The following is a 14,997-nucleotide window of genomic DNA, read 5'->3' on the forward strand; positions in this document are numbered from 1 at the left end:
TCTGACCCTGCCAAGTCTATTCCCCTTGAATGCAGCCAGAATTATCTTTTCAAATGCAAATCTGACATGTGTTCCCACTGTTAGAATCTTGTGGTGCCTCCCCCTTGTCCTTGAGTGAAGCTCCAAGATTGTGCCTGACTTGGCCCCTGCCTCTCTTCCCAGGATCAGCTCACTCCCTGTCCCTCTCACCCAGCGGGCGTCTTTTAGAACCTGACAAAGCCCTGTGCTCTCTCCCCTAGCTTCCTGCCCCCTTGTCCTTATGGGAGCCTGTAATTCCCTGTTCTTCTCCCAGATGGCACTTACTTCCATTACAATAAAGTATTTGCATTCATCTTCTGTTTAATGCCTCCCTGTCACACTGGAATAACAAGCTCTAGGAGCCTGGGAACATTATAGATCTCAGGGGTCAATAAACATTTTCTATAAAGGGCCAGAGAGCAAATATTTTGAGTTTTAGATATGCGGTCTCTTGCAACTATTCCTGTCTGCTGTGGGACCATGAAATCAGCCATAGACAATATAAAAACAAATGAGCTTGGTTGTGTTCTAATAAAACTTTATTTATAAAAACAGGCAGTGGGCCGGATATGGCTTGTGAGCCACATATATTAGGGACCACTGTGCTCAGAGCTGACACTTTTATAGTACTTACTATATACCAAACACTGTTCTAAGTGCTGTCCATGTATTCATTCATTTAATGTTGTAAACGACCTCATGAGGCAGATACTATTAGTGTCCCCATTTACAGATGAGACGGGCACTGAGAGCTCACAGTAATCTACCCAAGCACACTTAGCTCTGAAGTTAAATTTGAGCCTCGGCAATCCGGCTCCAGAGTCTATGCTCTTAACACTCTCAGCTGGTGAATGAGCAACCAAATGAGATCGGGGTATGAAAATCTTCAAAAAGTAAAATACTACAAAGGCTTCAATGTTCTTGCAGATTTCTTGCAGGAGAAAGTGGGAAGCACTGTTGCCCTTCAGTGGGAACAGCAAAGTAACAAACCAGGATGCTATGGCAACTCCTCTCAGCCTGAGCCCTCACCCTGGGTCTGCAGGGTCCAGGGCTTGGCTAGCATCAGCAAGCCCAACCTGCTCATTTCTTGGTCAGCACGGGCTCTGCTCAAGGGCAGTTTCATGAGAGGGAAGCCCGGGAGGTCACCTGGAATTCCCGCCCCTACAATGTCACTTTTTGCTTAATCGTCCCTACCTTTGTCCAGTCTCTGAGTTTCTCCCTTCTTAGCTGAGAAGCAGAGAGCAAATGGGTTAAGACATTGGGGTTTTGAGTCACATAGAACATATTCAAATCGAGCTTCTTTAGCCTCAGTTTTTATGTCTGTAAAGGGCAGATGGGAACAGTGCTTATCACTTAAGATAGCTGTGATAATTCAATGAGATTGAGAGTGTACTAAACAGTTCATAGATGCCAGTGACTGTCCTTGCCATTCTTCTGGTACTTGGGACACAGGAAGGCAATGTCAAAACAACACAGGCTTTGAGAGCAGATGAAGCTGAATTCAAATCCTACGTCTGCTCCCTACTAGCTATATAACCTTGTGCATACCTTTTAATTCAGGGGATCTCATGCCACTTAAATTTCCAGAACATTTTGGGAAATTGGCATAGGGTGGCAAGCCTTTTCCCCCCAACATAAGGACGTTAATAATTTTTTTAGGTTTATTTATTTCTTTGAGAGAGACAGACACAGCACGAATGGGGGAGAGGCAGAGAGAGAGAGAGAGAGAGAGAGAGAATCCCAAGCAGGCTTCACACTGTCAGCACAAAGCCTGATGCGGGACTCGAACTCATGAACTGTGAGATCATGACGTGAGCTGAAACCGAGAGTCGGGTGCTTAACTGACTGAGCCACCCAGGCGCCCCAATATTTTTTTTAAAAAACTAACATTTATCATCACCACTGTTTTACAAATGAAAATACTCCATCCAAAAAAAAAAAAAAAAAAAAAAGTAGGAAGGATATAATCTGCGAATAATAAACTCACAACAGTGTACTTGTTTCCCTTCACCTGTTTCCCGCATTTGGAAATGGGCACTCTTCCTAAGCCTCACTTTTCCCACCAGTAAAATGGAACAGTAATACATACACATGCACTTGCACGCTGATCTATTCATCGTGCCTGGCACAAAACAGGGGCTGAGGGGCCGTTAGCCCCCTCTCCTGGTCTTCCTCTGGAGCTGGTTTTGCCCTCACTCCATCTCCCCCTCCTCAATTCCCTTCCTTCCTTTTTTGACCCCTTCTGAGACCTAAGAGAAGGAGGAACCAGAAAGAGCCACCACATCAGATCTCAAAGGACTTTACTGGGGGCCCAGGACAGAGGGTGGAGAGGTGTTGGCATGCACAGGTCGTGGCCTAGGTGGGAATGACCAGTGGGAAGAAAACTCACTCCATTCAGCACGATGTAAGGAGTCTAGGGAAAGGGGCTATTTTCCATCTAGGTCTTTGAATGGAGTGTTCTCTGGTCAGGCAGGGAGTGGTCCCCAGCTGGAGGGCAAGGTCTGTGGGGGAGATTTTACTATCTCTGGAAACAAAAGGACTTTTGTGTGTTATGATATCTGGGTGGAGTGGGGCGGGGAGAGGGGAAATGGTTTATGGGAATGAGAATGAGGCTCTATGGGATGTGGGGGAGAGAGAGAGAGATAGACAGACCAACATGTGGAGTGGTAGAGAAAAAGGCAGGCTCAGAAGAAGACAATTCTCTCAGGCGGCATGGGCTGAGCTTTGGTTTTGCACTCCATCTGGGCACTCAGAGAGGAGTCAGACAGCCTGTAGGGCATGTCAGGACCTGAGCCCCCAGCTGGGTGCCCTTGCAGACAAAGTGTGAAGCCATCAGTAGGTCACACCCTCCTCTGAGCCTCAGTGTATCCATCTGTAAAAGGGGAGCTTGGCAGGTGGCTCCAGTAACACGCAATGGGAGTGAACCACAAGTCCTCAAAGTTTGGCTGTTATTGAGTGAATGAAAGTGGGTTTCAGGCTAAAGATCGTTTCAGAAATACTCTTCACTGGATGGACAAAGACCTGTGGGTTTGGGACCTGAGAGTTGGCCAGGCAGCCCCATCTAGCCCTGGCTCTCTGAGCACTGAGTCAATGAAAGATATGGGCCTCTTTCCCAGAAGTTGGAGAGAAGAAAGCTGTAAGAAAGAAAGAGAAAGAAAGAAAGAAAGAAAGAAAGAAAGAAAGAAAGAAAGAAAGAAAGAAAAGAAAAGAAAAAGAGAGAAAGAAAGAAAGAAAGAAAGAAAAGAAAAGAAAAGAAAAGAAAAAGAGAGAAAGAAAGAAAGAAAGGAAGGAAGAAAGGAAGAAAGGAAGGAAGAAAGAAAAGGTTGTTTTCTTCAGGCACATGCTGGACATTTTGGGAATGGAAGGAGTCAGGAGGGAAAATTCAGATCAGAGGAGTGAACCCAATTATGTCCTTTAAAAAAACAATTATTCTTTGACCTGGTCTTTGGGAAGCGATCCTCTGGAGGAGGCCAGAGGTGCCGCCGGGGCCCTGGGGAAATTTAGAACCACAGAAGCTTATTGGATTTGAGTCCAGAGAAACACATGTTGCTGCTGCAGGTGCCTTGGTAACTTGGGGGACAGGCAGAACACGGCCGCCCCATCTTGTATGGTGCCTCGCCGATCCAGTTGCCCCTGGAAGAGAAAAGGTCCCAAGGAGATGGGGACAGAGAGTTATGTGAGCAACGTTCACACAGGTTTCCAAATCCCAGCACCGCCACTGACTGGTTATGCGACCTTGGGCAAGTCACGTCTGTAAGCCTTGGTCTCTTCATCTATAAAACCAAGAGAAGACTCCTCTCTCTCACTGGGATGCAGCGAAGATCAAATAAGGGAGCCCTGTGTGCACGCACCCAGCACGATGCCTGGCAAATAAGCGACTCTTCAGTAAGTGCTGGGTTTCTTACTTCCTCCACCCCACCTCCCATCGCTGACTCAGGCAACTCTGAGTTCTGGTCTGGGATTCTGCCCAGCTGGTAACAGAATAAACCACCTCGTTTCTTCTGAATAAAATAAAGAAATGAGGGGCACCCCGGTGGCTCAGTTGGTTGAGTGTCCGACTCTTGATTTTGGGTCAGGTCAGGATCTCGCCATGGTGAGATCAAGCCCTGCGTCAGGCTCTGCACTGACAGTGCCTGCATGAGATTTCTCTCTCCCTCTCTCTCTGCCCCTCCCCGCCCCTCCTTCTCTCTCAAAATGAATGAATGAATGAATGAATGAATAAATAAATAAAATGGTATCTGCAAAAATGTGTGAACACTTTATGACCTTCAAAAGTGCTGTGCAAATAGAAGCTAGAATAATCAGATGATGAGTATAATTCAATCATGGGGGCACATGCCCTTGAAGCCTCATCATGGTCACTGCTGTCCGTTTCTTCAACAGCCGGATCCCAAATCCATCCTACCTGCTCCTGAGTTAGTCCTTTCAAGAGACCATGATGGCCTTTTGGAGGAAGTGGGATAGGGAGTTGATTGTTCAGTGTTTACAGAATTTCTCTTTGGGATGATGAAAAAGTTTGGGAAGCAGATAATGGTTATGGTTGCACAGCATTGTGAATGTAACTAATGCCACTGAGCTGTATGCTTAAAAATGATAAATGGTAAATGGCAAAACTTATGTTACACATATTTTTAAAAAATTAATAATGTAACAATATACCAAAACCCATTGAATTGTACACTTCAAATGGGTGAGTTGTATGGTATGTGAATTGTATCTCAATAAAGCTGTTAAAAACAAACAAACCACTTTCATCACTTTCTCCTGCTCAAAAACTTTTAGTGGCTTCCCATTGCCTGTGCAGGGGTTGACAATTTTTTTTTTTAGTGTTTATTTATTTATTTTGAGAAAGAGAGAGAATGCGCGCATGAGGGCATGCATGAGCCGGGAAGCAGTAGAGAGAGAGAGAGAATCCCAAGCAGGCTCCGCATTGTCAGTGCAGAGCTCCATGTGGGGCTTGATCTCATGACTGTGAGATCATGACCTGAGCTGAAATCAAGAGTCAAACACTTAACCAACTGACCCATCCAGGTGCCCCAGGGTTGGCAATTTTTTTCATGTAAAGGGCCAGATAGTAAATATGTTAGGGTTTGTGGGCCGTATATCTCTACTGCGTTGAAACCAGCCCTGGATAATATGTAAATAAATGGTGTGGCCGTGTTTCAATAAAACTTTATTTACAAAAACTAGCAGCACGCAAGATTTTGGCCATGAGCCATAGTTGGCTCACCCCCCCAGCTCACAGAAGCACATGTGCAGCTTTTGGGCAGGTGTTCCAGACTGCTCCAACAGATCTAACTTACATACCCGCTCTTCCCCATCCCAGCCCACAGATTTTTCTTTTTCTCCCTCCTCTTCTCAAGGCCTAAAATCATTCCCTAGCTCTTGCTCATGACTGCCTCATTATCTCGCCACTGTTAGTTAACTTTGCCTTATTTTCTCGCACTTCATATGAATACTCATTGTGGGCAGAAAGGATACCTTTTATCTCCAAAAGTGTTGAACGACTGTAAATAAAGTCAGCCAAAGTGCTTAGAGAAGTATGCATTTCTGGTTTTATATGGAGTTCACTCACTTATTCATTCAACAAACACTTCAGGAGCAGCTATAGGGCACCAAGACTTGTGCCAGATGCTGTGAGTCCATAGTTTTCAAAAGGTGCTTCTGGAAGTTTGGGGGCAGTGTGGGGGGGGGGGAGGTGGGGACACCTGGGGGTGATGGAACAAAAGTCATTCTTTTTTTTTTTTATTTAATTTAACCACTGGGGAAAATTTTCTGCTTTTAAAAAAGGAGGTTGAAATCATTGTAGTAAAAGGATATAGAAATGAATTAAGTCTATTTCGAAGAGTTTATAACCTAGTTATAATCGTGGCCACCATTTACTAAGCATGTACTGTGGGCAGCTATGTGCTGTGATGCTCTGTGAGGTAAGTAGGATTAGTCCTATTTTATTTAGGGGCAGAGAGAGAGAGAGAGAGAGAGACAGGGAGACAGAGGATTCAAAGCAGACTCTGCGACGAGAGTGGAGAGCCCAATGCGGGGCTCAAACTCAAGAGATGTGAGACCATGACCTGAGCTGAAGTCAGACTCTCAATCAACTGAGCTACCCAACTGCCCCCAGGATTAGCCCTCTTTTAAAAGAGGAGAGTGAGGCCTGTAGAGATGAAATGCCTTATCCAAAGTCCTCATATGCACATGGTAGAGCTGGACATTAAACCCAGGTGTGGTCGCAGCAGTAAGCATCAACATATATTCTGACATTATCATGAGCCCGGAGGTGTTACCTGGGTCAAATCATTTATTTCTCTCAGTAATAACGAGTAGGTACTATTTTATTCTCATTTTGCAAGTGGAGAAACAGGCATGGAGAAGTGAAGTTAAATCACAAATTTGAACCCTGACAGTCTTGACTCCAGATAATAAAAATCTTAACAATTATGCTGTTAATGCTGCAAAAGTTTGATGTATCAGCAAATTGGAACAGCCCCTTAAGCCATTTGTAACGAAATTTGCTTTGTATTTTTGTGTCTGATAAAGCTGGGCTAATACTTTGTTAATAGATGTCACCATTAACAGGTAAAGGGCTTGAGAATTTGTGTTCAGGCTACCAATGACTTCCAGAATATCAGAATAATGTAGGAGACAGAACATAGGACTTGAGGAACACCTGGGTAGCCCAGTTTGTTGGGCTTCCGACTTGATCTCGGCTCAGGTCGTGATATCATGTTGTGTGAGTTTGAGCCCTGCTTTGGGCTCTGTGCTGGCGGCATGGAGCCTGCTTGGGATTCTGTCTCCCTCTCTCTCTGCAGCTTGTTCTCTAACTCTCTCTCTCTCAAAAATAAACTGAAAAACAAAAAAGAACATAGAACTTGAAATCAAGACTTGTGTTTCAAACAGCTTTGCTACCTCCTGGCTTTGTGACTTTTGTAAGTTACTTAACCTCCCCGATCCTCAATTTCTTACTCTTTTAAAAAAGGAAAAAAGTTTCCCAGTATCACTCCCATTTTTTCTTCCTTCTTTCTCTTTCATCTCTTCAATGAGATAACGAGGTGAAAATATTTTGTAAATGGCTAAGGACTACTTGAGAGTAAAAGGTGATTATCGGCATGTGATTTTGAAATTCTAAATATTATGTTTACTTAGAATTTGTTCTTGTTTTTATTTATTTATTTAGTTAGTTAATGTTTACTTAGTTTTTTGAAAGAGAGAGAGACAGAGCATGAGCCAGGGAGGGCAGAGAGGGAAGGAGACACAGAATCGGAACCAGGCTTCGGGCTCCGGGCTGTCAGCACAGAGCCTGACTCAGGGCTCAAACTCACAAGCCATGAGATCAGGACCTGAGCCAAAGTCAGATGCTTAACCAACTGAGCCACCCAGGTGACCCTGTTCTTGTTTTCATATGAGAGTCTGTAATGTTGGCAAATTTGTATAGTGTAAGTTGGATGTAACTTCCATTCCTCTTTCTCCATGTTTCCAAGAGGCTTACATACGAAGGCCACTCGTGACCTCCCTCCCACCAAGCTGATTGGAGAGTCTGGAGGAAGGAACTGAGTGTGCTCGTTCTAGCCTTCCTCTCTTTCCCTTGGGATCTGCGTGGCTGCAGGGAGCGTGTGTTCTCGGTTGCTCTGTTCCTGTGACGAGCTTGGAGGGGCCAGCAATGCACTTAACTGGTAGAGGACTGTGGTTGTCAGGTGTCCCCAGTCAATCGGTGTGCAGGTCCGATATGAGAGTGAGCTATTTGAAGCCTGCTTGCCTGGCACATCTCAACAACTTTCTCTGCTATTGACTTCATCAGCGCGGCTGCCTATCCACCTGACTTGGTCCTCTGTCTCCCGATCACTTTTGCGATTTGGGTAAAGAAAAAGAATTATCAATTGACTCTAAAACTACCAAGTTGTATGGTTTTGAGGTTTCTTTGAATTCTGCCCATTCCACCTTCAGGGTCCACCCCTGTGCCCCACGGCCCCCTGCCTGGGGGCTGCACTTACTTAATGGCGTAGTTGCAGACCAGGTACACTGCCTGACGCCAGGTGTTGCCCCAGACGTTGATGCTGCCACAGGTGTGGAGGGCACAGCCCAGCCGATTGGAGGATGCCCACACCATCTGAGGAAGGACAATGACAGGGGAGGCTTTGAGAAGAACTCAGGGGGGCACAGGCCCCTTGGCACGGGGAGGCTCCTGGCTGTGGTTCAGGGTGTGGGCATTACATGAGGTCTTTCTGGGGAAGCCATCTGCCTCCTGTTCCTGGAGACACATTGTGCTATAATGTTACTCAAGGTTTTTGTTTTTTTACTACCACCAACGGTAAGGAGTGAATTTCCAATTGTTAGTGCACAAAATACATACACACACACACACACACACACACACACACACACACACAGCTGGAACACAAGTTTTGTGAACCCATATTTAATATTTTCATGTGTGACATATGCTAATATTTTCTATACTGTTCTATTAATTTTCTTTCTTTCTTTGTTCCCTAGTGACTACCGCTTGAAAATCATTATTGTGTTAGAGTTAAAACACAAACTTTAGAGTTAAACAGCCTTGGATCAGAATCTCGGTATCACTAGTGTGTGGCTTTGACCAAGTCATTTCACCACTCCGCACCTCAGTTTCTTTGGTAAAGTGAAGCTAATAATGTCCTCTGGGATATCAGGGAGGACATTGTCTAGGCCTCATATTTCCTAGAGGGTCTCCAATGTAGAGTTTTGACATTAATTCCAAATGAGTCACAGAGAGATAGACAGACTGAAAGAAAATATTGGTCCTGGGGCACCTGGGTGGCTCAGTCAGTTGAACGTCTGACTCATGATTCCAGCTCAGGGCATGACCCCAGGGTTGTGGGATCAAGCCCCGAGTTAGGCTCCACAGCCTGCTTAAGATTCTTCCTCTCTCTCCCTCTGCCCTTCTCCCCCACTCATGCATACTCTCTCTCCCTCTCTTTCTCTCTCTCTCTCTCAAAAAGAAAAGAAAAGAAAAAAGAAGAAAAAGAAAATATCGGTCCTGTGATGGGAATTTTCGGTCCCATTTCCTACATTACATGGCATTATATTTTTATGTGTAACAAGTGGTAACATATTCAATATTAACACTCAAAATATACTACAATTTTGTCATTTTATTTTACCACTTTTTTTAAGATAGTGGGGTTCTTAGAATATACTAGAAAGTGTTTGGACCTATTGAATTCAAAAGCATTCTTGAACTCGTCAGACCACACATCTCCATTTTGGGGGTCAAACAATCTGGTCGGGCCCATGCAAGACACTCAATGCAAGATGCAATTAGCTGAGTTCAACATACACACAACCTTCCAGGAATATGCTTATTGTGTGAGAGGAAGTCCATAGGGCCTCTGTTCTATTTATTTATTTCATGTTTATTTATTTATTTTTGAGAGAGAGAGAATACAAGCAGGCAAGGAGCAGAGAGAGAGGGAGGCAGAATCTGAAGCAGGCTCCAGGCTCCAGGCTCCAAGCTGTCAGCACAGAGCCCAACACGGGGGCTCGAACTCACGAATCCAGAGATCATGACCTGAGCTGAAGTCAGACGCTTAACCACCTGAGCCACTTGGCACCCCCTCTGGTCTATTTCTAATTTCTGTCCCACCATATTCTTTTTCTTCTAGGCTCCCAGGATTTGTTCTCCCTCGGCCCTTCCTCCCAACAAAGGGGTACCTGGGTATAGTGGGAGCAGACAGGGCCGCTGCAGCGCCAGGGGCAATGTGGGCGACAGTCCCTGGGGGCAGGAAACGAGTAATGCCGCTTCTCCTCAGACCAAGACTTGACGAGGTCCACCACCGAGCGGTACCTGGGGAGGCAGAGCAGATGGAAGGCACACTGGCTGGGGAATGGAGGAGCTACCCTGCCGCCACCACCGTGCTCCGTGACCTCATCGAGTGACCGAGAGGACGAAGGGAAAAAGGTCACTCACCGGCCAGAATGGATGGACAGGTTCTGGCCCACGTGTCTCATCAGCTGTGAGGGCCCGTGGGCCCAGATGCACTGGGTGGCCCAGGCCTCGGCAGACCTGGCCAGCCGCTCGTCCCAGACCTGGGGAAAGAAAGGCCATGAACTTCCCTGGGGCCGGGGCACCGGTGTGGGTGGGGAGGAGGGGGAACCACTATCCCAGCGGTGTCCTGAGATGGGCATTGTCCTGGTCCTGTTTCTCCTCCATCTGCTTGAAACCCTGTACCAAATCCACTGGACAAATCAGAAAACTAAGAGTCAGAGAAGGCCTATGATGTCAAGGTCAACAGCAAGTCCACACCAGAGCCAAGATCCACCCTGACCTCCCACTCCTCGTCTGGTACCCACCCCAACTCCCGCCTCTGGACTTCAGGCTGGGGGCTCTCGGCTCTGAGCGGGCTCTGTGGTGTTTGTGCGGGAGTTCCTAGCAGTCCCTGGAAGTGACTGAGCCCAGGGTGATGGGGAGGGAACTGGTTTATTATTTTATTTATTGTATTTTTAAAATGTGTTTATTTTAACATTAAGCATTTTGAGTTCAAAAGGTTTTTTTTCCTGAATAGTGAAAACACGCACAAATTTAATATGTGAGATGCCTAAAGGAGGAAAAGTAGAAAGTTTCCCATCTTTTTTTTTTTTTATTTTTTTTTAACGTTTATTTATTTTTGAGACAGAGAGAGACAGAGCATGAACGGGGGAGGGTCAGAGAGAGAGGGAGACACAGAATCTGAAACAGGCTCCAGGCTCTGAGCGGTCAGCACAGAGCCCGACGCAGGGCTCAAACTCACGGACCGCGAGATCGTGACCTGAGCTGAAGTCGGACGCTTAACCGACTGAGCCACCCAGGCGCCCCGAAAGTTTCTCATCTTAATCCTCGACTTCCTCCCCCACCTGTCCTGCCCCATAGAGGCATCCTCCTCCAGAAACACTCTATACCTGTACAAGTATATATACATGAATATATATGCATACATATAATTATATAAGTATATGTAAAATATATGATTATATATAATACATATAATTATATAAGTATATAAAATTACATAAGTGTATATAAATATATAATTGTATTTAATATAAAAGTTATACATTTTGTTGACAAATGGCAGCTAACCAGACCTTCTATCAGGTTCCTGGCTGCTTTTGCTCAACCAAACAGGTTATCTTAGTGGCTATTCCACATCAACACATAAAGAATAACGCCCTCCTCCCTCCCAACAGCTTCATAATTTTCCAATGTGTGACTGCTGCAAGTTTTATAACTTGAAAAAGGACCACTTTTAAAAAAAAATACCAGTTTCCTTCCACTCTGACTTCCTAGGATTCTCTGAGATACTATTCATTCATTCATCATATTTGTTCACTCAGCAAATACTGAACAATATTTCTAGGCACCCAGAACTGACAGTCTAGCAAGGAAATGAGACATTAAACAATCATTACGATCCCGGTGGGTGTGAGCATGTGAAACAGGCGACAGGAACTTTTGGGGAGGCTGTGGGAGAGAAAGGATTCCTTGGGCAAAGGATACTTAGTCAGATGCCTGTCCTGCGGGCAGAAGGCAGCTAGTGAAGAAGTCACAGGGATAGCAAGAGAGGGGTCCAAACATGTTTCCAGGGTTGTCCAACTGATACTCTTCGGGAATGCAGAGGAATGTTTCCTTCGTGCACCAAAGGGGTAAAACGAGGGAAATGGATGCTAACATCAAACCCACATTCACTGACCCTGCTGGGGTCCATGGTGAGCTGTTTCACTCTCTCTGTTCCACCACGCATGCAACAATTAAACACTCGTTGGGATGAGTGCCTTACACACACGCTGGTGCACAATAAATGTGTCATTGTTTGAAAAACGGAGGACTTTCCGTGTGCCAGCCCCTGTGCTAATAAACGAATGAGTCAGTCAATGAACAAATAAATGACTCCCCCACCTCTAGCTGCTTGCCGTTCTGGTTCCTATCCCCGCCCTTCCCCAACACCTTATGCCTACTTGACATTGTATTACCCATTTGTTATGTTGTGGATGTTTGTTTTCTATCATCCCCATGAGGGAAGACACCTTTTCCATCCTGTTCTCAGCATCTCCATGAGGCTTAGCGTACTGCCTACCTCTGAGCTGCGGTTACTACCTAAGTGAATGGACACATTGCAAAAGCATAGGGATTTTCAGGCTGTTGAGAAGCACATGTTTGTCTTGGAGCGGGGAGACTGGCCATCTCTTTCTGTAAAGAAATCTGTGGGTGGGCTAGAAGCCTATCTCTCCAGGCTGGTTTGAGACAAAGGTCCTGGGGGAGGGACTGTGATAAAGAGAAAGGTCCCCTCCTCCACTCTGAGAGTCTGGCTTCTGCGGGGCTGGGGTGACAGCCGCTGGTCCTGCCTCCTTAAGGGAACATCTCTCAGCTTCTGCAGCTGCTCAGCTGCCAGTTTTCTTCAGCTTGAGACCCCAGGTACCCGTCCCCGCTGCTCCAAACTCTCCCCCCACAGGCCTGCTGAGTACAGTCTGTGAGTGTCCATCAGACCCCTGCCGCAAAGAGACAATAGCATGGACCGCTCCAGCCACCCACCCCCTGCAGACCCCAGCAGGGAGCCAAAATCCTTGGGCAAGGTATTGTGTTGGTTAAGACCACAACCTTTCGCAGCAGGCTGACCTGGGTTAGAATCCCAACCAGATGACCTTTGGCAAATCTCTGCCTCTCGGTTTCTTTATTTGGATAAAGGAGACTGCAATCTCCACGTCGAAGGCAGAGGAGAACCCTCAGGGTTATGTGTAGGTGAGGTGCAGGCACACAGTGGATGCCCCATAAACAGCAGTCTGCTGACCCCACTTCCCAAGACAACCTGTGCGCATGGCCTTAGTGTCCTCATCTATCAAATGGGGAGAGGAATTCCTGCCCTTTGCACAGGACCCAGACACCGAGATACTGGCTAGTGGGGCCAGGCTGGCAAGCGGTCCAGCCCTTCCAGAACACACTGAGTTGACTGACATTTGCTGGAAAGGGCACAGGGGAAGGCACGGGAACTCACCATATACTCCATGTTGGCCGCAGGTGGGTGCACACTGGCCCGGATGTGGTTGTGATAATCCAGTAAGGCACTCATGTCCCGGGCAGAGATGTGGCGCTTCCGCCGGTAGCGGGGCACCCCCAGGCCACTCAGGGGCCACACGGCTGTGCCCTCGGTCCGGGCCAGTGCCAGGGTGGCATTGGGCATCAAGGCATTCACTGCCTGGCCTGCCCAGAAGAGCAGGCCTGCCAGGCCCACGGTGCTGGGCAGCAGGGGCATAGCTGGCTGGAAGGGTCACGCGTCACCTCGTGCAGTCAGCGCCGGCTGCCTGGAGGGGGTGGGCATGAGGGCACCAAACCCTGAGCGTTCTCCAGCACTGCCACCCTGAGGGTGCTAACTCACCCATGGGAACTTGGCAAAGATCTCCTGACTCAGCTCTAGTCCTGATGCCCCCACACCCTGTCCTCCCCACCCCAGTGGACTCAGTGGATCGGGTGATGGAGGGAAATGCCCGGACAGCAGCTAATCCTGATCAGGCCGTGTGATACAGATGGAGCTAGCATCAAAGCCAGGGTCCCATCCCACGAGCCCAGGAGACAGACACCTGTCCTCTCCAGCCCGGACACCCTCTTCACCAATCCTGCTCCAAGTGGGCTCCACCGATGCCCTCAGAGGGCAGGGCCAACCTTCCCCGGGGCATACTGCCAGGCCCTGTCATCCCTGAATTGCTGTGTTTTGGGGGTTGAGAGTGAGACACAGGAAGAATCGGGTGGCAGAGGAGATGGAGGAGGATGAGGCAGAGAAAAAGAGAAGCAGAGAGGAAGAAAAACGAGAAGAGACCCAAGAGTCGTCTGAAAAAAAGATACAGAGAACAGCGCTGAAGGAAATTGGAAGGTGGAAAGATAAGGAGAGAATGGGAGACAGTGACGGGGGAAAAAGAGAAAGAGCATGGGAGAGACAGAAGCAGAGGGAAAAATTCTGACAGGGGAAAGAAGAACAGAGAAGACGAGAGAGAAAACAGTTAAAGAGAAGACAGCCAGAGAGAGGCGTGCGTGCGGGCGACCACGCAGCAGGCTTCCTAGGGGCGCGTACCCAGGCTGGGCAGCCCAGGCGGGTTGCAGCGGGCGTCGAGGAGGCAGGGACCTCTGCAGACACCCTGGCCCGCCTGGCAGCGCCGCGACTTTAACGGTCCCCTGGGAGCTGATGGCATCTGACGTCCGGGCCCCACAGCCCCCTCCCCTTCCAGCCAGGCCAGGCTTGGACCGAGGCTCCGCCTGCCCGTTTGTGGGCTTTCCTCTCCCGCCCTCTGGCGCCTCTGCTCTTCCTGCTTCCACCTGGGGTGTGCAGGGCTGGGCTGAGCTGCTGGTTGGGGTAGGGATGTGACAATGGCAGGGACTCCAGGAGGAAATAGCACCCCTACCTTAGAAACCCCAGATACAGAGGCTTTTCTCTGCCTTCTAGACCCCAACATTAAGGCCACCTTGCTTTGGGAGAGTATTCTTTGTTTTCCCTACGAAGCCGTCCAGCCTCAGAGTAGGCAATTAACTTGGTCCCATCTAATGAGCACCTACTATATGCCAGGCCTGGGCTGAGTGCTTTACACACACAAGTTCAGCCAACCCTCAGAAGCAGATACTATAGCTCCCCATTTAACAGGTGAAGAAACTGAGCCCAAGAGATGAAGGGACGAGCCCAAAGCCAAGCCAGCCATCTGTAATAGAGACAAGATTCAAATCCAAGTCTGACCCCAGAGCCCTGTTAGTATGTAAAAAGGATGCCATTTTCTGGGTTTCTTTGTTTCTAAGGATGCTATTTTTTTTTAAACCAAACCAACATCGAAGCCCAGAGAAAGAGCCCAGGAGGATGTTCACTAGCATGCCGCTCGAACGGAGCACCATGCAGCCTAATGAATTAAGCGATGGATCTGGGTTCAAATCCCCATTATTTCGCTCACTAACTGGGTGTCCTTGAGCAAGTTACTCAGTCATTCTGTGCCTCG

At 47.6% G+C, this 14,997-nt stretch overlaps 1 protein-coding gene across 2 annotated transcripts; it reads right to left on the minus strand.

Annotated features, from left to right (window-relative positions):
- Positions 1–3,329: 3,329 nt before the first annotated feature.
- Positions 3,330–14,228, minus strand: R3HDML (R3H domain containing like). Of its 2 annotated transcripts, none has more exons than XM_019458417.2 (6): positions 14,091–14,228; positions 13,020–13,322; positions 9,962–10,080; positions 9,706–9,838; positions 8,007–8,122; positions 3,330–3,651 (listed from the first exon to the last, which is right to left on the minus strand). In XM_019458417.2, exons 2-6 carry the CDS (start codon positions 13,275–13,277, stop codon positions 3,519–3,521), a joined length of 759 nt encoding a protein of 252 aa, XP_019313962.1. In that variant the 5' UTR covers positions 13,278–13,322; positions 14,091–14,228; the 3' UTR covers positions 3,330–3,518. The 2 variants fall into 2 exon arrangements, with proteins under 2 accessions (XP_019313962.1, XP_019313961.1); XM_019458416.2 differs by having other exon boundaries at positions 13,020–13,326.
- Positions 14,229–14,997: the final 769 nt, after the last annotated feature.

The sequence above is a fragment of the Panthera pardus genome, unplaced genomic scaffold (assembly GCF_024362965.1).
Source record: "Panthera pardus isolate Hobbes unplaced genomic scaffold, ASM2436296v1 HiC_scaffold_25, whole genome shotgun sequence".
Classification (NCBI taxonomy): domain Eukaryota; kingdom Metazoa; phylum Chordata; class Mammalia; order Carnivora; family Felidae; genus Panthera; species Panthera pardus.